The following is a 23,479-nucleotide window of genomic DNA, read 5'->3' as shown; positions in this document are numbered from 1 at the left end:
TGGTCACTATGGTGTGACTCTATTAAAAACAATGCTTACTTTGCTATAAATGTAATGTATTTTCTTTGTAAATTTTATATCCACAAATGTAAATTCACCAACAAACTTTTGTGTCTTTTTGAAAGAATTTAACATATATCTTAACACTATTTCATCCTCTGTAAATAAGAAAGCAAATAAAACGACTTAAATTTGTCATGACTTAATTTTTTTTTAACTTAATTGATGTATAAAAATCTTACCCTCATGTTCTTATGTTCTTTTTCTCGATATTCACTTATTTTTCATTTTTTAACCTTTATCTTTAAAGGGGCTATATGCAACTTTTTCCCCAAAATAAACGTAACAATAGCCTTTTTATTTTACCATTTATGACTCAAACATCTCCTGATGAGCATACTGACACCTTGTCTGCTCACAGTGGGTGCACCTATAAGCCTGTATCCTATTTTTCCTATTTTCTGGCGGGTCGTTTTTTCCCGCGCTGTCTGCGGATGTGACGTCACCACCGCTGTGAGAGCGAGCAGAAAATAAGAGCAGTTCTGTTTTTTGGCCACAGGTGTCAGTCACAAGTTTAAATTTCAGAAAAACGCATATAGCCCCTTTAACCATATATTGGTAATTATTTTCTCGCTTTTATATTCTGATTACATTGAACATTAATTGCATTACAAACTTGTCATCTTTGTATCTTGTTAGTACGCTCCTTATTCAGTTTTCCACCCCATTAATCTACTACTATAAGGAAAATAAATCAGAGAGGACACAATCACAGTTAATTCTGCTCTATTTGTCACATATTGCAAAATGTTAATTATTGATTGTTGCCTATTTTTTGTTAGTTGAGTATGTGGCCCTAAAAAGTTTTAATTATATTGACAAACGTTTATTATTTTTGCTCTTTAGAAAAATTGCAACAAACAAAAATGAGTGTCATTGAAAAAAGTTCCCAACGCTGTAAATGGTTTCAACACACAGAACAGAATCTCACATATTATGTGGCTCAAACTCTTTCTTTGGTAGTTATTTTTTAGCACATCATTGACCAACACTCATTTAAATATGTATTTCTTCAAGAATTCAACTGATATGTGTTTTATTATTTGTATGTGAATGTCTACACACATCTGTGACTTGAGCATGTGATCAGGACTTTTATTTTGTAGTGGAGATGTGACGTCATAAACCTGCGCCACACTCCTGCATCTGTTGTGATTCTGCTGAAGAAAGGTTTGTGTTTTAAGCTTTTAAAGTGTTTAAAACAATACAAACTTTTAAAGTTTTAACAAGAACTGTTAAATGACTGTTTGATTATTGAACTTAACATTATAATGCGTTATCTAACATTAATGAACTGTATTGTGTGTGAGTAAAGCTCATCCACACATGAGTAACAGAGAAGATGCGTCTCATTTCTCTCTATATATCATATCTTTATACCGTGAATCAGTTTATCATCAACATGAACTCGGTCACTGGCGAGTAGAGATGAGAGAAACTGAGCTTTATGAAACTCAACACAGGGGTTTTCCTGGCTCAACATGAGGAGGTGGAGGTGGTAAAATCCTCCTTAGCTCCGACCTGTGGCCATTTTCTGTGAGCTTTGTTCATTATATTATTGTGATGAATTTAATCCTTTGTAAGTGATCATTTTGCAGTGTAAGATTACAGCTAACACCTTTAAATATTTAAGTATTCAAGTGGCCAAAGAAAAGGGTATAAATGTATCATTCATATATTTCTACATCAGTATAGAATATCTACGTCTGTGTTTGTGGAACTAATGGTCACTCTTTATTTTGTTAAACACAATCCAGAATCCACTAAGTACACTACTTCATTATAGAGAAAACAATCAATGAATAAAAATATATAAGTATAAGCTTGGCCATTCCTGTTACAGTGACTTTTCTGTCTCTATGATTTACTCATATTTTCTATAAAATTAGTCACATATTTATAAGAAATGGCTTAAATTGTAAATTCTATATTAAGGTCTTCTTTATCACTTAGGGCGTTTTCACATCTGAAAGTCCGCACCAAGGTCCGAACCGAAGTTCATTTTTTGATACTTTTTATATATTCGGTTAGTTTTGGTTTGGTTTCACATTGCAATTATGTGAGCGCACTAAAGAACTTTACATGACGCACTTGCGTCCACTCGTCATCATCTCTGTGGGCGGCATCTGGACTGTGATTGGTTTGTAAACGGACGTGCGTCTGACGTCAGCGTCTTTGACAAGTTGAATGAACGGACGCATAATCGTTGCCACTAGTGAACAAGCATTGATTGACTATTTTTGTATTCGTTACGTTTAAAAGTGGACATTTCAAGCTTTATATACACATATTTATCATGTTTGTGAGGCAAGTAGCCTACTGAGTTTCGGTTTATTTGAGACGCGCTCCATTTCATGTGCAAAGCATGTGATCGCTCCCGCGATTATTGTCTGCTATTTGATTAAGACTATTTGCTTCTTATTTATTAAATCCAGGCAATTATCTGATTAAACGTTGATTAAAATTAAGATACAATTTATACAAAACGAAATTCCCATTAAAGAAATGCTTTCTAAGCAAAATCATACAAAATTTCGTTCAAAATTATTTCTGACTTTCTGTCTACTGACATATTGCGCATATTTTCACTTTTCATAATCAATGTAGCCTAGATTGAATTTAAAAATAACGTTATAATATTTAAACATAAACAGGAACTTCCTCTAAATGGTCTGAAAGTCCGAACCATACAGAAAATGCTTTCACACTAGAAACGAACCGAACCTTTGTTCAGTTTGATCCGGACCGAGACTACCTCTTTTCGTCGGACCAAATTTCGTCTGTTTGGTGTGGACCGTGGTACGGGGGAGGTTTCACACCTGCAATTTTGATTCGGACCAAACTGAAAAGTCCGAAAATCCGGACCAAACAAGGTAGGTGTGAAAACGCCCTTAAACAGATATAACAGACATTAAATATTAATTATTGATACATGTTAAAAACGCTACACAGAATGCTTCACTGAGTAGACTCAAACATTGAAGACTCCTGCTGGTCAAACACTGTAAATGCAACGAGAACAATCAAACGTTTATGACAACTTCTGCAAACCAACTGCTAATATTTTCATAGAAATGTAGTTTATTTAATCTTACCTACAAATCATAAATGTAAAGCATAAGTGTCTAAATACGAAACATACTATATAATGTGCTCTTTTTTATAATTGTAGTATTTAGAGTGTTTGTATGGGCAGTTTTATGACAGTTTTTGTCCTTTATCAGTGACTGAACTACTGAACTAGAGCTGATTGAGACACACCCAGAGATTTAGTTTTGAGTGTTTATATTTCTGTTAATTCTTCTTATCTTAAACAGGACAAACACAGAAAAACTGCTGGTGAAGCGACTGAGATTCACGGGACACACTATCATAAAGATGCCATTTATTAAAGAGGAGAGTGAAGACGTGAAGATTGAAGAAACATTGAGAGTGAAACATGAAGAATTTGAGGAAAAAACAAAGATGGCGTTTATTAAAGAGGAGAGTGAAGACATGAAGGTTGAAGAAACATCGAGAGAGAAACATGAAGAAACTGAGGAAAAAACAGGTTGGTTTCATTCTCAAAGCATTTGATCCAGAAATTAGGGATATTTTTGAAATCTTACATTAAGTGGGTTGCCTCATGTGGACAGACATGTAGATATCACATGACCTGACAAATACTCATTATTAAGACGTCACACATTAAATTAGGAAAAATAATACGGAAGAGGCCTGAAAAAAATATAATATCTACTTTTTTTTGTAAAGATATATACAGTGGCATGAAAAAGTATCTGAAGCCTTTTGGAATTTCTCACATTTCTGGATAAAATCACCACCAAATGTGATCTGATCTTTGTCAAAATGACACAAATGAAAAAAACCAGTGTCTGCTTTAACTAAAACCACCCAAACATTTATAGGTTTTCATATTTTTAATGAGGATAACATGCAAACAATGACAGAAGGGGGAGGAATAATTAACTGAACCATCACATTTAATATCTGGTTGCCCCCCCTTTGGCAGCAATAACTTCAACCAGATGCTTCCTGTAGTTGCAGATCAGTCTGGCACATCGATCAGGATCAATCTTGGACCATTCCTCTTTACAAAACTGCTGCAGTTCAGTCAGATTCCTGGGATGTCTGGCATGAATCGCTGTCTTGAGGTCATGCCACAGCATCTCAATGGGGTTCAAGTCAGGACTTTGACTTGGCCACTCCAGAACGTGTATTTTGTTCTTCTGAAACCATTCTGTAGTTGATTTACTTCTGTGTTTTGGGTCATTGTCCTGTTGCAGCATCCATCCTCTTTTTAGCTTCAACTGTCTGACAGACGGCCTCAGCTTTTCCTGCAAAACATCCTGATAAACTTTTGAATTTATATTTTCCATTAATGATTGCAAGTTGTCCAGGCCCAGAGGCAGCAAAACAGCCCCAAACCATGATGCTCCCTCCACCATGCTTCACGGTGGGGATGTGTTGATGTTGGTGAGCTGTTCCATTTTTCCTCCACACATGACGTTGTGTGTTCCTCCCAAACAGTTAAACTTTCGTTTTATCAGTCCAAAAAATATTTTGCCAGAAGTTCTGTGGACTGTCCAAGTGCCTTTTTGCGAACATTAAGCGTGCAGCAATGATTTTTTTAGACAGCACATATACAGTGAGGAAAATAAGTATTTGAACACCCTGCTATTTTGCAAGTTCTCCCACTTAGAAATCATGGAGGGGTCTGAAATTGTCATCGTAGGTGCATGTCCACTGTGAGAGACATAATCTAAAAAAAATAATCCAGAAATCACAATGTATGATTTTTTAACTATTTATTTGTATGATACAGCTGCAAATAAGTATTTGAACACCTGTCTATCAGCTAGAATTCTGACCCTCAAAGACCTGTTAGTCTGCCTTTAAAATGTCCACCTCCACTCCATTTATTTTCCTAAATTAGATGCACCTGTTTGAGGTCGTTAGCTGCATAAAGACACCTGTCCACCCAATACAATCTGTAAGAATCCAACTACTAACATGACCAAGACCAAAGAGCTGTTCAAAGACACGAGACAAAAGTTCACCTCCACAAGGCTGGAAAGGGCTACGGGGAAATTGTCAAGCAGCTTGGTGAAAAAAGGTCCACTGTTGGAGCAATCATTAGAAAATGGAAGAAGCTAAACATGACTGTCAATCTCCCTCGGACTGAGGCTCCATGCAAGATCTCACCTCGTGGGGTCTCAATGATCCTAAGAAAGGTGAGAAATCAGCCCAGAACTACACGGGAGGAGCTGGTCAATGACCTGAAAAGAGCTGGGACCACCGTTTCCAAGGTTACTGTTGGTAATACACTAAGACGTCATGGTTTGAAATCATGCATGGCACGGAAGGTCCCCCTGCTTAAACCAGCACATGTTCAGGCCCGTCTTAAGTTTGCCAATGACCATTTGGATGATCCAGAGGAGTCATGGGAGAAAGTCATGTGGTCAGATGAGACCAAAATATAACTTTTTGGTCATAATTCCACTAAAGGTGTTTGGAGGAGGAAGAATGATGAGTACCATCCCAAGAACACCATCCCTACTGTGAAGCATGGGGGTGGCAGCATCATGCTTTGGGGGTGTTTTTCTGCACATGGGACAGGGCGACTGCACTGTATTAAGGAGAGGATGACCGGGGCCATGTATTGCGAGATTTTGGGGAACAACCTTCTTCCCTCAGTTAGAGCATTGAAGATGGGTCGAGGCTGGGTCTTCCAACATGACAATGACCCGAAGCACACAGCCAGGATAACCAAGGAGTGGCTCTGTAAGAAGCAGATCAAGGTTCTGGCGTGGCCTAGCCAGTCTCCAGACCTAAACCAAATAGAGAATCTTTGGAGGGAGCTCAAACTCTGTGTTTCTCAGCGACAGGCCAGAAACCTGACTGATCTAGAGAAGATCTGTGTGGAGGAGTGGGCCAAAATCCCTCCTGCAGTGTGTGCAAACCTGCTGAAAAACTACAGGAAACGTTTGACCTCTGTAATTGCAAACAAAGGCTACTGAACCAAATATTAACATTGATTTTCTCAGGTGTTCAAATACTTATTTGCAGCTGTATCATACAAATAAATACAGGGAGTGCAGAATTATTAGGTACGTTGATTTTCTGATCATATTTTTTTTCCAGGCACATTTGACCAATTCCAAACCACAGTAATCCTAATAACTACTATTGATTTAGGATTTAATAATGTATAAGTGATATATAATTGTTCATGAAGGCTGGAAATGAAAATCACCTTATATTCAGGTGTGCAGAATTATTAGGCATGTGTTCTTTTACAGATAAATTGAGCCAAAAAAGAGATTTAACTCAGACTGAAAAGTCGAAAAGTATTAAATGCCCATGAGAAGGATGCAATACTAATGCAATACTAGACATTGCAGTTAAGGCATGACCATTGGACAGTGAAATGCTCGTTGGGTCAGCAGGGTCAGACAAAAACAGGTGGTGAAGAAAAAACACCTGTTAACTGCAAAATAATTAAGAATTAAGGTGAATAATTATGATCAGAAAATCAACGTGCCTAATAATTATGCACTCCCTGTAGTAAAAAAAAAGCATACATTGTGAATTTTTTTTTTTAGATTATGTCTCTCACAGTGGACATGCACCTACGATGACAATTTCAGACCCCTCCATGATTTCTAAGTGGGAGAACTTGCAAAATAGCAGGGTGTTCAAATACTTATTTTCCTCACTGTATGTTTTACATATAGTCAAAGTATGCACAGAGATATTGGACTGTGCCAGTGATTTCTGTAAGCAGGGTACCCGCGGGATCTTAAAAAGTCTTAAATGTCTTTAAATTTCAAAATCAAAATTTTAGACCTTAAAAAGTCTTAAATTCGCTGAAGTATTGAGTTCTAGGTCTTAAATAATTTTAAACGGGTCTTAATTTTCCTGCGTCCATGTAACGCTACCTCTATTGCTCATTGAAATGCTCCGGCAGCGCTTTAGTGTGTGTTGTAGTTCGTTCTTTCGCTAGTCCAACTATAGTTCGCTGTTTTACAACTACAAATGAGACCAGCATGCATCTTATATTGCAGCCAATCAGCTTTCATGTTATTGGCGCGAGGCTCTTTTGGATTGTACCACAGACAAACCAAACAGATTTTATTCTTCAGCTTCCGTTCTCCAGTTCTTCCAGTTCTTCCAGTTCACGCGATCGTGAAAGCGAAGGCAAATCTTTCTTACCTGCCATCTTGCATAATGACCAAATAAAATTATGATATTCCCGATAGCACTAAAAAAGCGCTGTAAACCCCGAACTGATTCGCTACTGCCACACGGACAGATGTCAGACTGGCTGTGCATTCTGTGCCCGCGTTTGCCGCCTGTCAGCGCTCGCGCACCGAATGTGTTCTATTTCTTAAAGTGAAAGCAAACCAATATAGCCTAGCCTATACCCGCTCCTGTCTGTGTAGTTCATATTAATCAAATAACAACAACGGGGAAAAACAAACAGTAGCCTACCTAAACTAAAGCTATTATATACTAAACTATTATATTTCGTTCTGTGTGATTTTTAGCTTTTTATTACTGGCATAGCAAATTGCAAAATTGCATTTGAATAAGATTTGACTTTATTACCGAGAGAGCTTTTGCACTTAAGTTGCCTATATCCAGGCATAAATTGGTATTTATTTAAAGCCATTCACGGCCTATCATCTGCGCATTGAAGTGTAATTATCAGAGCCAGCTGTGCGAACGAAATAGTGTATGTATACAGTTGTCAGGTGTCTTGTCATTCGGGCAAGCGAACGGCTTTTGAAGCAGGTCGGCAGGTCGGTTGAGCGCGCATGTAAGTTTTTAACATATTCTTTAGTCCTGTTGCACGACTCAAAGTAGTAGCTTGATTCTCCTACTAATATTATATTTCATTCTGTGTGATTTTTAGCTTTTTATTACTGGCATAGCAAATTGCAAAATTGCATTTGAATAAGATTTGACTTAGTTATTACCGAGAGAGCTTTGCACTTATGTTGCCTATATCCAGGCATAAATTGGTATTGATTTAAAGCCATTCACGGCCTATCATCTGCGCGTTGAAGTGTAATAATCAGAGCCAGCTGATCTCACTCAGCAACGAATAGGTTCTATTTAACGAGCGTTCCATAGCTGGCGCGGAAGTATCAGCGGAAGCATTCATCCCGCGTTTCAGCCTCTGCGTGTGAAGACCGTTGTGGGTAAAGACATCTGTATTCGACTCTTCCTCTGCGCGATTCCTCCGAGGCAACGACTCCGATAAGGCACCTAGTTATCTCCATTCTTCTCCTTTCATCTTCCTTTCCTCTCTCTAACCATGTGCGTCCACTCCATTCCCGTTATCTCTCAACCACGCCCCACTATTATACGTAGACGTAGACGGCACCGTAACACTGCTAATCTACGTCCTGTTCCCTCCTCCTCTAATGCCCCTCCGTCTCTTTCTTTTTCTGTGGGGCTATGGAATTGTCAGTCAGCTGTCAATAAAGCTGACTTCATTCCTGCCTTTGCCACTCAATCCACTCTCAAAATCCTGGCCTTGACTGAGACCTGGATCCGTCCAGAAGACTCAGCAACACCTGCTGCTCTCTCTAATAACTTCTCTTTCTCCCACACCCCTCGCCAGACTGGGAGGGGTGGAGGCACGGGTCTTCTCATTTCTAACAATTGGAAATACTCATCTCACACAGCTCTTTGCAATAACAACACATTTGAATATCATGCTATAACGCTTACAACTCCCACTAAAATACATATTGTAGTCATTTACCGCCCCCCAGGTCCACTGACCACCTTTGTCCATGAACTAGATGTTCTGCTGTCCTCATTTCCAGAGGATGGCTGCCCACTCAGTACTCGGGGACTTCAACATTCACCTGGACAAATCCTATGCTTCAGATTTCCACACCCTCCTTGCTTCATTCGACCTCAAACGCCTCATCACTTCACATACCCACAAATCTGGTAACCAGCTGGACCTCATTTACACACGCAACTGCTCTACAGACAACATTTTGGTCAAACCTCTACACATCTCAGATCACTTTATCACATTTAATCTTCAACTTACTACTCACGCACCACCAGTTCCTCCACCAGTTACTTTCAGGCGAAACCTGCGCTCACTCTCTCCTTCTCATCTCTCCTCTGCTCTGTCATCCTCCCTTCCCTCATCCACACAATTCTCTTCTATGGATGTTAACACTGCAACTGAAACTCTATGCTCCACCTTAACTTCATGTCTAGACAATATCTGCCCTCTTTCTTTTAGGCCAGCACGAGCTACTCCCTCTAACCCTTGGTTATCTGATGTTATTCGCGAACACCGGACGATACTCAGGGCAGCAGAGAGGAAATGGCATAAATCAAATCACCCATCTGATCTAGCTAAGTATCAGTCTTTGCTCTCATCCTTCTCAGATGAAGTACATGCAGCTAAGTCTTCTTATTTCCAAAACATAATCAGCAGCACCTCAAACTCACGCATACTATTCAGAACATTCAACTCTCTGCTCTGTCCTCCTCCACCACCTCCCTATCTCCAGACGACTTTGCACAATTCTTCACCAACAAAACAACATCCATCAGCAATCAGTTCTCACCCCCGTGCACTGTGGATTTTAGATCAGCCACTTCCACGACCGAACATACTCTCTCCTCATTTTCTACACTCACTGAGGCCGAAGTATCTAAACTTCTCCTCTCCAGCCATCCTACCACCTGTCCTCTCGATCCCATTCCCTCACACCTCCTTCAAGCCATCTCTCCTACTCTCCTTCCTGCACTCACACACATCATCAACACATCGCTCTGCACTGGCACTTTCCCTACCACTTTCAAGCAGGCTTGGGTAACTCCACTGCTTAAGAAACCCACTTTAAACGCATCACTCATAGATAACTACAGACCTGTCTCTCTCCTGCCATTCATAGCAAAAACTCTTGAACGAGTTGTTTTCAACCAGGTTTCATCCTTCCTCTCACAGAATAATCAGCTGGACACTAACCAATCCGGTTTCAAAAGGGGCCACTCCACAGAGACTGCATTACTGTCGGTCACCGAAGCCCTGCGGATAGCTAAAGCTGAGTCCAAATCAGCAGTCCTCGTCCTCCTTGATCTATCTGCTGCCTTTGACACGGTCAATCATCAAATTCTTCTGTCCACCCTCTCATCACTGGGCATCACAGGGACTCCGCTCCATTGGTTTGAATCTTATCTCACAGGTACGTCCTTCAAGGTTGCGTGGAGAGGAGAGGAGAGGAATCCCAAGTGCATCAACTGAGCTCAGTGCTCAGTGCTTGGACCTCTCCTTTTCTCCATTTACACTACTTCATTAGGTCCCATCATACAGGCACATGGCTTCTCATATCACTGCTATGCTGATGACACTCAGCTCTACCTTTCATTCCAACCAGACGACCCCACAGTAGCTGCACGAATCTCCGGCTGTCTGGCTGACATCTCTGCATGGATGAGTAAAAATCACATACAGCTCAACCGGGCAAAGACTGAGTTCCTCATCTTTCCCGCCAGTCCCACTATACAACATGACTTCACCATCCAGTTAGGTACATCCCTGATCTCCCCTTCAAAATCAGTCAGAAATCTTGGAGTTACATTTGATGACCAGTTGTCCTTCAGAGAACACATTGCTAAGACAGCTCGCTCGTGCAGGTTTGCGCTCTACAACATCAGGAAGATCAGACCGTTCCTAACAGAACACGCAACACAGCTTCTTGTCCAGGCCCTGGTTATTTCTAGGCTTGACTACTGCAATGCGCTTCTGGCTGGACTCCCCTCTTATGCGATCCAAACACTTCGAATGATCCAGAATGCAGCGGCACGTCTGGTCTTCAACAAGCCCAAAAGGACCCACGTCACACCACTCTTCATCTCTCTGCACTGGCTACCACTCGCTGCTCGCATCAAGTTTAAGGCGCTGACGCTTGCCTACAGAGCCACCATGCGCTCAGCTCCTGCATACTTTGACTCGATTCTACAAATCCACACCCCCACTAGAAGCCTTCGTTCAGCCAATGAGCGAAGGCTTGTAGTACCATCACAGAGAGGCAAAAAATCCCTTTCCAGAACATTTTCATTTAACGTTCCCAGCTGGTGGAACGATCTGCCCACCGCCATCCGAAATGCTGATTCATTCAATACCTTTTCGACAATATCCTTTGTTGTATTTTCCTGTAAAATAATGGCGTTTATTTGGAATTATTCAGCCTTTCATGAACAGGAAGAAACAAATGCACAAACGGGAATCTCATTGGCTGGCGTGCACCTATTACTGTGTTTTGATTTCAGCAAATCAGTTTGAATGAGCGCTGACAACGTGATTAATATTCATGGACCCAGAAGCTCATTAATCCTTAGTGCAGTTTATTTTTATTAGTAGAAGAATTTGTGGAATTATCTTATCAACTCAAATTACTGAAGTTCTATCATTAAATTATTATTTTCAACTTTTTTGTAATCTGAAGACATTTTTGGGATAATTACTTTAGCTGTTTCTGCTATTTTTACCACTGTTTGCACCATGAGTGTACGAATAAATACAGAATCGGTTTACATTTAAAACTTGTCATTGATTTTAATTGCGTAACGTGTTTCATCAGGAAGTGCGTAGATGACGTTGTTCCGACCAAAACCGTTCGGCTGTACCCAAACCAGAAGCCGTGGATAAATGGGGATGTTCGCGCGGCACTCAACGCGCGGTCCCTCACCTTTAACTCCGGTAATGCGGAGGAGCATAAACAAGCAAGTTATGCCCTCCGGAAAACAATCAAAGCAGCAAAACGCCAGTACAGGGACAAGATTGAAGGACAGTTCAACTCCACTGACTCCAGAAGCATGTGGAGGGGAATTAACATCATCACAGACTATAAAAGGGAACACAAACTCCACCGTGAACACCGCTGCCTCTCTCCCGGACGAGCTCAACACCTTTTATGCTCGCTTTGAGGGAACTAACACCGCCCTCGCGGAGAGAGAGCTCGCGGCTGAAGATACAGAGGTTAGTGCACTCTCCGTATCTGAAGCGGATGTAACCCGATCCTTCCGGCGGGTGAACGTCCGTAAAGCTGCGGGTCCAGACGGGATTCCCGGCCGCGTCATCAGAGCGTGCGCGCGCCAACTGGCTGGAGTTTTCACGGACATCTTTAACCTGTCCCTCTCCCTGTCTGTGGTCCCCACATGCTTCAAAACGTCCACCATTGTTCCTGTACCTAAGCAGTCAAAAACACTCTGCTTAAACGACTGGCGTCCTGTTGCTCTGACCCCCATCATCAGCAAATGCTTTGAGAAACTAGTCAGAAACCACATCTGCTCTGTTCTCCCCCCCTCACTGGACCCACTGCAGTTTGCATACCGCAAAAACCGCTCCACTGATGATGCCATTTCATCAACAATTCACACTGCTCTCTCCCACCTGGAAAAGAGGAACACATATGTGAGAATGCTGTTTGTGGACTACAGCTCAGCATTCAACACCATTGTGCCCTCCATACTTGACATTAAACTCCGGGCTCTCGGCTTAAACAGCTTGTTATGCAGCTGGATCCTGGACTTCCTGTCAAACAGACGCCAGGTGGTCAGAATGGGCAGTAACATCTCCTCACCACTGACTCTCAACACTGGAGCCCCTCAGGGCTGTGTTCTCAGCCCACTCCTGTACTCTTTGTACACACATGACTGTGTGGCAACCCACAGCTCCAACACCATCATCAAGTTTGCTGACGATACGACGGTGGTAGGTCTCATCACTGACAATGATGAAACGGCCTACAGAGAGGAGGTGCACACTCTGACACGATGGTGTCAGGAGCACAACCTCTCCCTCAACGTCAGCAAGACCAAGGAGCTGGTGGTCGACTTCAGGAGGAATGAGAGAGAACACCGCCCCATCACCATCGATGGAGCACCGGTGGAGAGAGTCAGCAGCTTCAAGTTCCTCGGTGTCCACATCACAGAGGAACTCTCATGGTCCGTCCACACCGAGGCCGTTGTGAAGAAGGCTCATCAGCGCCTTTTCTTCCTGCGACGGCTGAGGAGGTTTGGATTGAGCAGCCACATCCTCACACGGTTCTACAGCAGCACCATAGAGAGCCTGCTGACTGGCTGCATCACCACCTGGTACGGCAACAGTACCGCCCGCAGCCGCAAAGCCCTGCAAAGGGTAGTGCGCACGGCCAGCTGCATCATCGGAGGTGAGCTTCCCTCCCTCCAGGACATTTACGCCAGGCGATGTGTGAAGAGAGCTCAGAGGATCATCAGAGACTCTAGCCACCCGAACCATGGGCTGCTCTCACTGCTGCCATCAGGCAGACGGTACCGTAGCATCAGATCACGCACCAGCCGACTCCAGAACAGCTTCTTCCCACAAACAATCAGACTCCTTAACTCTTGACCCATCGGGATCATAACACACACTGGACAGAATATCACTCAGCACAACCCACTGTAGATACACACACATTATATACACATTTATTTATCATTTATTATTTATCATTTATCATATAGCACCTATTGTACATTGGATCTCTACTGTGAATAATAATGGATACTGTACATTGTATATTATTATTATTATTATAGCTTAATGTATACTGTTTAATGTATGTTTAGTGTATATTGTTTAAAGTATATGTATATTGTAAGTATGTGTATATTGGTTAAAGCTGTGAGAACTACACTCACATTGTGTAAATTATTTATTGTTTATTGTAGTGTTTACTGGGCTGTGAGTAATTGTGGGCGCATCAGATGTGTAATCTGATGCTGCTTTAAATGTTGTACATGTCATGACTGCTATGTTGCTCGGAACTGCACCAAGAATTTCACCTGCTGTTGCACTTGTGTACATGGCTGTGTGACAATAAAGTGATTTGAGATTTGAGAATTAATATTGTTTGTATTGTGTGATGTTTTTCAGCACAGTTGCACTATTTAAACCTTACCTGCACTATTACAAAAGAAAATTATATCTGCAACTTTTCCATTTCTGAAAAGGCTGGTGTGGAATTTTACATTGAAAAAATAAATAAATAAATACACACACATATATATATATATATATATATATATATATATATATATATATAATTATGTATTATAGGAGCCTATTTGATCTCTCAGGAATGCATGCAACTCTCACTTGTATCCAAAAACATGGGGAATGATACTACATTTATCGTCATTGATATTGTTATCGCAATAAATACTAGAAATACTTTTTAAAACCATATCGCCCATCCCTAACCCTCAGGCCTAGTTTAGATCATTTTTGTGGTCAGCTTGGTTTTCCTCCTAAGTGGGATATATGCTGGGAAAAGCAGCAGTGATGAGTGATCTGATTTCCCCAAGTGGGGCAGAGGAACAGCCTTGTATGCATTCTTAATTTTGGAGTACACATGATCCGGTATATTTTTCCCTCTAGTAGCACACTTGACATATTGGGTGAATTTAGGTAGAACTGTTTTCAGACACGTCTGATTAAAGTCCCCTGCTATCACCCACACAGGCCTATCCAGGTCTTAATTACTCTTCCCTTCAACCAGGAACCACAAGGAGCTACAGGATCCATGATAGCAACAAGGTCTCCCATGGTAAAGCTTTGTCGTCGTTTTATCCATTTCTGTCTCTCTTGAAGTAATGGTAAGTATTCCCTTACCCATCTTTTCCAGAAGAGATCTGACAAGAATTGTATCTGTCTCCATCGCTTTTTGATGTACAAATCTCCCTCATCAAAAACTCCAGGAGTCATTACTGGTTTACTTGTATTACTTTAGAAGGAGAATATGAATAAGTGCTTCAAGATCATTCACATTGTCAGAGGCTTTTGTAATGTGACGGAAGAGACTGCTTCGATCTCACAGAGAAGAGTTTGAAAGCTTTCATCAACCATAGATTGTTGTCTAAAGGTTGAATACAACACCTTTTTCACAAGCCTCTCCCAAACTCCACCCATGTGAGACCCGGCAGGAGGGTTGAATATCCACTTAAGTCCTCTTGATGACAATGCACGTTGGATCTTGTTATGGTCTAACCCAGTTACTGCTTCCCTCAGCTCCCGCTCAGCTCCCAAAAAATGTGTACCATTTATCTGATCTCAACTGGGCAACATGACCGCAACAATACATAAACAGACGAATGGTATTAATACAGGAGCCTGTATTTACAGCATAAGCCATCTCAAGATGTACAGCCCTGGACATGGTAACATCATCATCTGACAGTTTCTCATTCAAATCATGATTATATCAACATATCAACAGATCCTCCAGCCTGGCAACTGAGATCGAATGGGCAGTGACTACAGGACAGCCAGTCATTCCTTTTCAACTATTACCACCTCTTAGTGGCCCATTCACAACCCAACCCAATAGGGTCTTGTCAGCATAGGGTCCTGGCACTTGACTGTTAATGACTTCCCACGGTTCCATAAGATACACTCACCTAAAGGATTATTAGGAACACTATACTAATACTGTGTTTGACCCCCTTTCGCCTTCAGAACTGCCTTAATTCTACGTGGCAGTGATTCAACAAGGTGCTGAAAGCATTCTTTAGAAATGTTGGCCCATATTGATAGGATAGCATCTTGCAGTTGATGGAGATTTGTGGGATGCACATCCAGGGCACGAAGCTCCCGTTCCACCACATCCCAAAGATGCGCTATTGGGTTGAGATCTGGTGACTGTGGGGGCCATTTTAGTACAGTGAACTCATTGTCATGTTCAGGAAATCAATTTGAAATTATTCGAGCTTTGTGACATGGTGCATTATCCTGCTGGAAGTAGCCAATCAGAGGATGGGTACATGGTGGTCATAAAGGGATGGACATGGTCAGAAACAATGCTCAGGTAGGCCGTGGCATTTAAACAATGCCCAATTGGCACTAAGGGGCCTAAAGTGTGCCAAGAGAACATCCCCCACACCATTACACCACCACCACCAGCCTGCACAGTGGTAACAAGGCATGATGGATCCATGTTCTCATTCTGTTTACACCAAATTCTGACTCTACCATCTGAATGTCTCAACAGAAATCGAGACTCATCAGACCAGGCAACATTTTTCCAGTCTTCAACTGTCCAATTTTGGTGAGCTTGTGCAAATTGTAGCCTCTTTTTCCTATTTGTAGTGGAGATGAGTGGTACCTGGTGGGGTCTTCTGCTGTTGTAGCCCATCCGCCTCAAGGTTGTGCGTGTTGTGGCTTCACAAGTGCTTTGCTGCATACCTCAGTTGTAATGAGTGGTTATTTCAGTCAAAGTTGCTCTTCTATCAGCTTGAATCAGTCGGTCCATTCTCCTCTGACCTCTAGCATCAACAAGGCATTTTCGCCCACAGGACTGCCGCATACTGGATGTTTTTCCCTTTTCACACCATTCTTTGTAAACCCTAGAAATGGTTGTGCGTGAAAATCCCAGTAACTGAGCAGATTGTGAAATACTCAGACCGGCCCGTCTGGCACCAACAACCATGTCACGCTCAAAATTGCTTAAACCACCTTTCTTTCCCATTCTGACATTCAGTTTGGAGTTCAGGAGATTGTCTTGACCAGGAAATTTGAAGACCAGAGAGCATGAATGTGTCTACAGACCTTTCTTGGCCTAAGGTACGGAGCAGTATACTTGTTCCTGTAAGATTCAGATATCTCATAATTTGTTCTATACAGAAACTGACTCAACCTCCAGAATCCAAAAACGCATAGGTGTTGACAATCATGGTACCTGACTTCGCCTTGACTTGTACTGGAACGATAGGCAGAAAACACTCTTCATTCCCGGCCCCAGTTTGACAACAAGCAGGTAAAGTAACAAGAGCTTTTTTACTGTCAATGGTGATGGTTTGCTTTTGGTTTCTATGTGAAGCAAGGAGGGATGCCTTTGATTGCAGACTTCACAGTTTAATGAGTTTCTGCAGTCTTTACTTACATGCCCAGTCTTCAAGCAGCCAAAACAGAATCTATTTTCTTCCTCTGTGTCATGTTCTTCAGACGAGAACACCTGTCCAATGAATGGCAGCCATTACAGACAATACAGATTTTAGAAGTTCACTCACCAGCGTTTTGTAGTGCTTCGAAGATTTCTCCGCATTTATCATTGTTCAGTGCAAGACTCTGCAATACATCAGGTAAGCAATCCACACTCCAGTAGTAGTCATTCACTCTGCCATATGCGTGAGCCGAAACCCTTTCCATTTACAGAATTCCTCCATGCATTCCAATGCACAAGAAAACTATTCCAAACGATATCCTCTTTGTCCAAGAAGGTTCTTACTTTTGTAATGGCTTTCCTATAATCCACGGACAGGTGGTAAGATGTTCTTGACGCATGATTTGGAATAAAAAATGTCCACACAGCAAAAGTTCTTTGCTTTTCTGTTTCTTTTCACTTGTTGTCAATTTACCCAAATGTATAGGCAGAGTTTAAAGCTGTGATTCTATGGTAAGAACCATATGTTCCCAACACCTGTCCCTACTGATACAACCCGCAAGAAGTTTAAATATCATGTGATATTACTGGTGACCCCGCCTACATCACTGGTGCACACTGCCATCTAGTGCTTGAAACAGATTGTTACATTTGGCTGCTACAGCATCATGTACTCCTTTAATTTAGAGGGTGTGTAGCTGCAGCTTGACTTCACAAAATTAAATTGCAAATCGAATCGCAATCGTAATATCTGTCAGAAAAATCACAATGAGGTATTTTCCCCAAAACGCAAAGCCCTACATTCCAAACCACTTCAATAACAACTGTGGCAGTGTCCTGAACACATAGAATCCAAACGTGATGAAAAAAGAGTTTGGAGGTTTTCCTAAAGAAACGTAACCCCTCTTTCTGTAGCTTACTGGGTATAGGATGTAGCATACATGTTTTTTGTTTTGATGCCTCAAATATTTTGATGTCTTGATGTCTGTGGTTTTGTGCCATTATATTGGGGCTAACTTGTTTTTGTCTCTTTTAGATCTGATGGCACTGAAAGTGGAGAGTCAAAAACTAAATGACTTGGAAGAGAAAGATCCGTATGGGCAACATCATGATTTCATAACTGGAGAAAAATCTTTTAGTTGCTCAAAGACTGAAAACTTTTACTCACAAACAATCACTCTAAAGCCTGGAAAGAGTTTAATTGAAAAACAACACCTTAAAGTCCACAGGAAAATTCACACTGGAGAGAAGCCTCACACCTGCCCACAGTGTGGAAAGAGTTTTACTCGAAAAGGGGGTCTTAAAGGCCACTTGAGAGTTCACACTGGAGAGAAGCCTTACACCTGCCAACAATGTGGAAAGAGTTTCAATCAAAAAGTGAGTCTTAAAGGCCACATGAGAGTTCACACTGGAGAGAAGCCTTACACCTGCCCACAGTGTGGAAAGAGTTTCACTCAAAAAGGAAACTTTGAGGAACACATGAGAGTTCACACTGGAGAGAAGCCTTACACCTGCCAAGAGTGTGGAAAGAGTTTCAGTCAAAAAGGGCATCTTAAAGCCCACATGAGAATTCACACTGGAGAGAAGCCTTACACCTGCCAACAGTGTGGAACGAGTTTCGCTTATAAAGGAAGCATTGAGGAACACATGAGAATTCACACTGGAGAGAAACCTTACACCTGCCAACAGTGTGGAAAGAGTTTCACTCATAAAAGAAGCTTTAAGCAACACATGATAATTCATACGGGAGAGAAGCCTTTCACCTGCCAACAGTGTGGAAAGAGTTTCACTCATAAAAGAAGCTTTAAGCAACACATTCGAGTTCACACTGGAGAGAAGCCTTACACCTGCCAACAGTGTGGAAAGAGTTTCGCTTATAAAGGAAGAATTGAGGAACACATGAATGTTCACACTGGAGAGAAGGCTTACACCTGCCAAAAGGTAATGACCCCTTCCTGTTCCAACATGACTGCGCACCAGTGCACAAAGCAAGGTCCATAAAGACATGGATGAGCGAGTTTGGTGTAGAGGAACTTGACTGGCCTGCAGAGTCCTGACCTCAACCCGATAGAACACCCTTGGGTCCACCCTACAGTCCAGTAATTCTGCAAATGAAACAGCATTCTTGATAGCGTCACTCTGGCAACAATAAAACAAAATGTTTTAAAACACCACTCTGCCCCTTCATTTTCATTTTAAGAATCTTACACATTAATAGCCACACAAATGTGGTCCAGGCAAAGCATGCATTGATTATCTTCACTGCATGTATATTTAAAACAAAATTAAATATAAAACTCAACTGATTAATATGTTGTTCAGGCAATATGTGAATATGTACTATAAACAATAAACCAGAGATTTGAGCTTTAAAAAACTCTTTAAACTAAATTTGGTTAGTGTGAGATGCATTCTGGGATACCTGGCTGGGATACAATGTTTGTATTTCTGAGGCTCTGAAGAAGGCCTGCAGCTGTCACCTGTGGCCAAGAACAGTGGTGAATGATACTATATTTATATTGTCATTGATATCGTTATCACAATCAGAAAATATAGTTTTTAGTCCATATCGCCCATCCCTACCTCAAAACAGAAATAAAACTTAGATATCACATGAACATGTGGTCAGTGTGGAAAGTGTTTCAAACAGAAAGGAACCCTTAATTACCACTTGAGAATTCACTCAAGAGATGTGGAAAGTTTGTAAATGGACACCTAAAAGCTCACATGAGAAGTCACACTGGAGAGAAGCCAACCAGCTCAATCTTAGGTTTGAGTGTGTTACGCCTGCCTGTTGCCCCCTGCTGGCTCTGCTAGACAGTGCAGATGTTAGCTGGGCGATAGGTGCATTCTATTAGTAATCAACCCTCTATTATGGCGTTTGGTATATTAGATCTGTGCGCTCTAGAGTAACTCTCTCTCTATGTTTCTCCTGTTTATATAATTTTCTTAATATAATTTTCCTTTATTGATTGTTTGTGTCAGAGAATATTTAGTTACCCCACGCATATTTTTTTTCCCCCTAGACGTTGGTTTCCTTTTGATTGTTTAATAACTGTTTTCTTGTTTTGTAAATAAATTGGTTTATTGTTTAAACCATTTGTTGTTTGCCTCTTTTATGTTGCGGTATATGAGCCAGCCATAACAGAGTGCACTGGGGAGGTCTCTAATATTAATATCTATACCGCAACAAGACTTGGTTTTGAAGTTTTATCAAATCACCAAAGAATGGTTTTGGTTTACTCAAAAACGTTTCAAAATAATACAAAGACAATCATTCAAAAGGTTAAAAAAAAATACTGAAATTAGAGTAAAATGTGCAAGTCTTCACCTGAAACTCTTATCATCTGTTTTCCCTGGCTGGATCAGTCCTCCACTGGAAGGGTAGGCCCTGGCATGGTTTCTCCTTTTTCTCCCTCTTCTTGGCCTTTTGGGTTTTGCTGACATGGTCTTTCTGTAGTTGTTGAGCTAAAAGATTGTTCATAAACAATAAAATTTTATCTGGCAATCTATTAATTGGACACTCCACACTACTTTTATATTTTTTCCTCAATATATTAGTCGAATAAATCTCTTTGCTGTCTGATTAAAGATATTTCATGAAATCGGTTAATTGGCCAATCAACTTTAGGATCAGGATATCTAGGAGCTTTATGGATATAGTTATCGATAATCCAGTCATAATCCACATATAGTCTCTGTACCACTCCAGAGAACCAGCATCCTCACCTGTTCTGACTCAAGTAGTGATAAGCATGTGTTCAGCCTCCTTGTGTGAAGACCAACTGGGGTAAAGACATCGACTCTACCTGTGTGTGACTCCACCGAGCAAGGACACTGGTAAGGCACTTATTTATTCCTTCTTCATTCACCTTGCCTCTCTCCTACCATGTGCTTTCAGTACATTCCCGTTGTCTCTCGACCACGCTCTGCTATTACACGCACAAGGTAGCACAACACTGCTAATTTGCATCCTATTCCCTTTTCTGCTATTGCTCCTTCCTCTTTTTCTGTGGGTTTATGGAATTGTCAGTCAGCTGTCAACAAAGCTGACTTCATTCCAGCCTTTGCCACTCTATCAACTCTCAATATCTTGGCTTTAACTGAGACCTGGATCCGTCCAGAAAACTCAGCAACCCCTGCTGCTATCTAACAACTTCTCTTTCTCTCACATCCCTCGCCAGACTGGGAGGGGTGGAGGCACAGGTCTTCTCATTACTAACAATTGGAAATACTCAACCCACACCTCTATGCAATAACAACTCATTCGAATACCATGCCCTCATTGGTGACTTCAACATTCACATCAACAAACCTTATGCAGCAGACTTCCACTAACTCCTAGCCTCATTTGATCTCACCCACCTCAGCACCACACATTCCCACAAATCTGGCAACCAACTTGACCTCATCTACACACGCAACTGCACTACAGATACCATTTTGGTGAAACCTCTACACATCTCAGATCCTTATTTCATCACATTTAATCTACAACTTACTACTCAGGCACCACCAGCCCCTCTACCAGTTACTTTCAGACAAAACCCGCACTCACTTTCTCCTTCTCATCTCTCCTCTGTTGTGTCATCCTCTCTTCACTCATCCACACGATTCTCATCCATGCATGTAAATACTGCAACAGATACTCTATGTTCCACTTTAACTTCTTGTCTAGATAGTATCTGTCCTCCATCTTCTAAACCAGCACGCGCTACTCCCTCTAACCCTTGGTTATCTGATGTTCTTTGTGAACACCGGACCAAACTCAGGGCAACAGAGAGAAAATGGCACAAATCAACCGACCCATCCTACCTGAGTAAGTATCAATTTCTGCTCTCATCCTTCTCAGATAAAGCCCATGCGGCTAAATCTTCATATTTCCACAACAAAATCAACAGCCCCTCACACACACGCACACTTTTCAGAACTGCTGTCCGCCACCGCCATCAGCCAAATCCACAGACAAACATCATCTCTCCTCATTCTCTACACTCAGAGGCAGAAGTATCTAAACTGCTCCTGTCCAACCAGCCGACCCCATCCTTTAGATTCCATCCCCTCACACCTCCTACAAGCCATCTCTCTTACACTCCTACCAGGATTAACACACATCATCAACACATCTCTCTGCACCAGCATTTTCCCTACCACATTCAAGCAGGCTTGGGTAACTCCACTGCTTAAAAAACCCACATTAAACTCTTCACTCATAGATACTACAGACCTGTCTCTCTCGTTCCATTCATAGAAAAAACACTTGAACAAGCTGTTTTCAACCAGGTTTCATCTTTCCTCTCACAGATTAATCAGCTGGACATCAACCAATCAGGTTTCAAAAGGGGCCACTCAACTGAGACTGCACTTCTGTCAGTCACTGAAGCCCTGGGGATTGAGAAAGCTGATTCCAAACCATCAGTCCTCGCCCTTCTCGATCTATATGCTGCCTTTGACACTATGAATCATAAGATTGGATGGCAATCGCCGACAGTTTAAATGGTCTTTAAAAATAGTTGCAATTCCAGAATTAAAGTACAATTTACATTTACATTTATGCATTTAGCAGACGCTTTTATCCAAAGCGACTTACAACTTGGGGGTACACGAAGCGATTGGTCATGAAGAGTCGAGTAAGCGCAAAAAGTGCCTGAAATACTGAGACCGTGTACATTGCTCAGTGTAGCACAGGCTAGAGTAGGGAGGGAAAAAAGGGGGAGAAAGAGGAAAGGAAAGTTTTTTTTAATTTTTTTTTTATGAGGTTAAGTGGTCACGGAAAAGAGCTGAGTTTTTAGTTGACTTTTGAATGTTGTCAATGATTCTGCGTTTCGGATGGCGGTGGGAAGATCATTCCACCAGCTGGGAACGTTGAATGAGAATGTTCTGGAAAGGGATTTTTTGCCTCTCTGTGATGGTACCACAAGCCGTCACTCCTTCGCTGAGCGAAGGCTTCTGGTGGGGGTGTGGATTTGTAGAATGGAGTCAAGGTAAGCAGGAGCTGAGCACGTGGTGGCTCTGTAGGCGAGCATCAGCGCCTTAAACTTGATGCGAGCAGCGAGTGGTAGCCAGTGCAGAGAGATGAAGAGTGGTGTGACGTGGGTCATTTTGGGCTCGTTGAAGACAAGACGTACTGCTGCATTCTGGATCATTCGAAGTGTTTGGATCGCACAAGAGGGGAGTCCCGCCAGAAGCGCATTGCAGTAGTCAAGTCTAGAAATAACCAGGGCCTGTACAAGAAGCTGTGTTGCGAGCTATGTTAGGAATGGTCTAATCTTCCTGATGTTGTGGAGCGCAAACCTGCATGAACGAGCTGTCTTAGAAATGTGTTCTCTGATGGACAACTGGTCATCAAATGTTACTCCAAGATTTCTGACTGACTTTGATGGGGAAATCAAGGATGTACCTAACTGGATGGTGAAGTCATATTGTATAGTGGGACTGGCGGGGAAGATGAGAAACTCAGTCTTTGCCAG

The 23,479-nt window shown here is 41.7% G+C and overlaps 1 protein-coding gene across 3 annotated transcripts; it reads left to right on the top strand.

The window, feature by feature from the left end:
• Positions 1-1,162: 1,162 nt before the first annotated feature.
• LOC307126471 (uncharacterized protein) lies at positions 1,163-20,103 on the top strand. 3 transcript variants are annotated; one of them, XM_079816988.1, is made up of 4 exons: positions 1,163-1,230; positions 3,378-3,610; positions 9,338-10,289; positions 18,046-19,182. In XM_079816988.1, the coding sequence occupies exon 4, from the start codon at positions 18,051-18,053 to the stop codon at positions 19,008-19,010; it is 960 nt and encodes a 319-aa protein (XP_079673114.1). In that variant the 5' UTR covers positions 1,163-1,230; positions 3,378-3,610; positions 9,338-10,289; positions 18,046-18,050; the 3' UTR covers positions 19,011-19,182. The 3 variants fall into 3 exon arrangements, 2 of the variants coding, with proteins under 2 accessions (XP_079673114.1, XP_079673113.1); XM_079816987.1 differs by lacking the exon at positions 9,338-10,289 and having other exon boundaries at positions 18,046-20,103; XR_013816496.1 differs by lacking the exons at positions 1,163-1,230; positions 3,378-3,610; positions 18,046-19,182 and adding exons at positions 8,259-9,030; positions 10,482-11,645.
• The last annotated feature ends 3,376 nt before the right edge of the window (positions 20,104-23,479 follow it).

This window comes from Gobio gobio (genome assembly GCF_949357685.1).
Source record: "Gobio gobio genome assembly, chromosome: 5".
In the NCBI taxonomy this organism is placed as follows: domain Eukaryota; kingdom Metazoa; phylum Chordata; class Actinopteri; order Cypriniformes; family Gobionidae; genus Gobio; species Gobio gobio.
Note: the sequence above shows the minus strand (reverse complement) of the source record. Positions and strands in the feature narration are given on the sequence as shown.

Excerpts from the sequence above, each read along its gene's own strand:
- LOC307126471 (XM_079816987.1), top strand. The coding sequence starts at position 3,439 with ATGCCATTTATTAAAGAGGAGAGTGAAGACGTGAAGATTGAAGAAACA. Across the intron at positions 3,611-18,045 it reads AGAAACTGAGGAAAAAACAG|ATCTGATGGCACTGAAAGTG; the intron begins GTTGGTTTCATT and ends TGTCTCTTTTAG.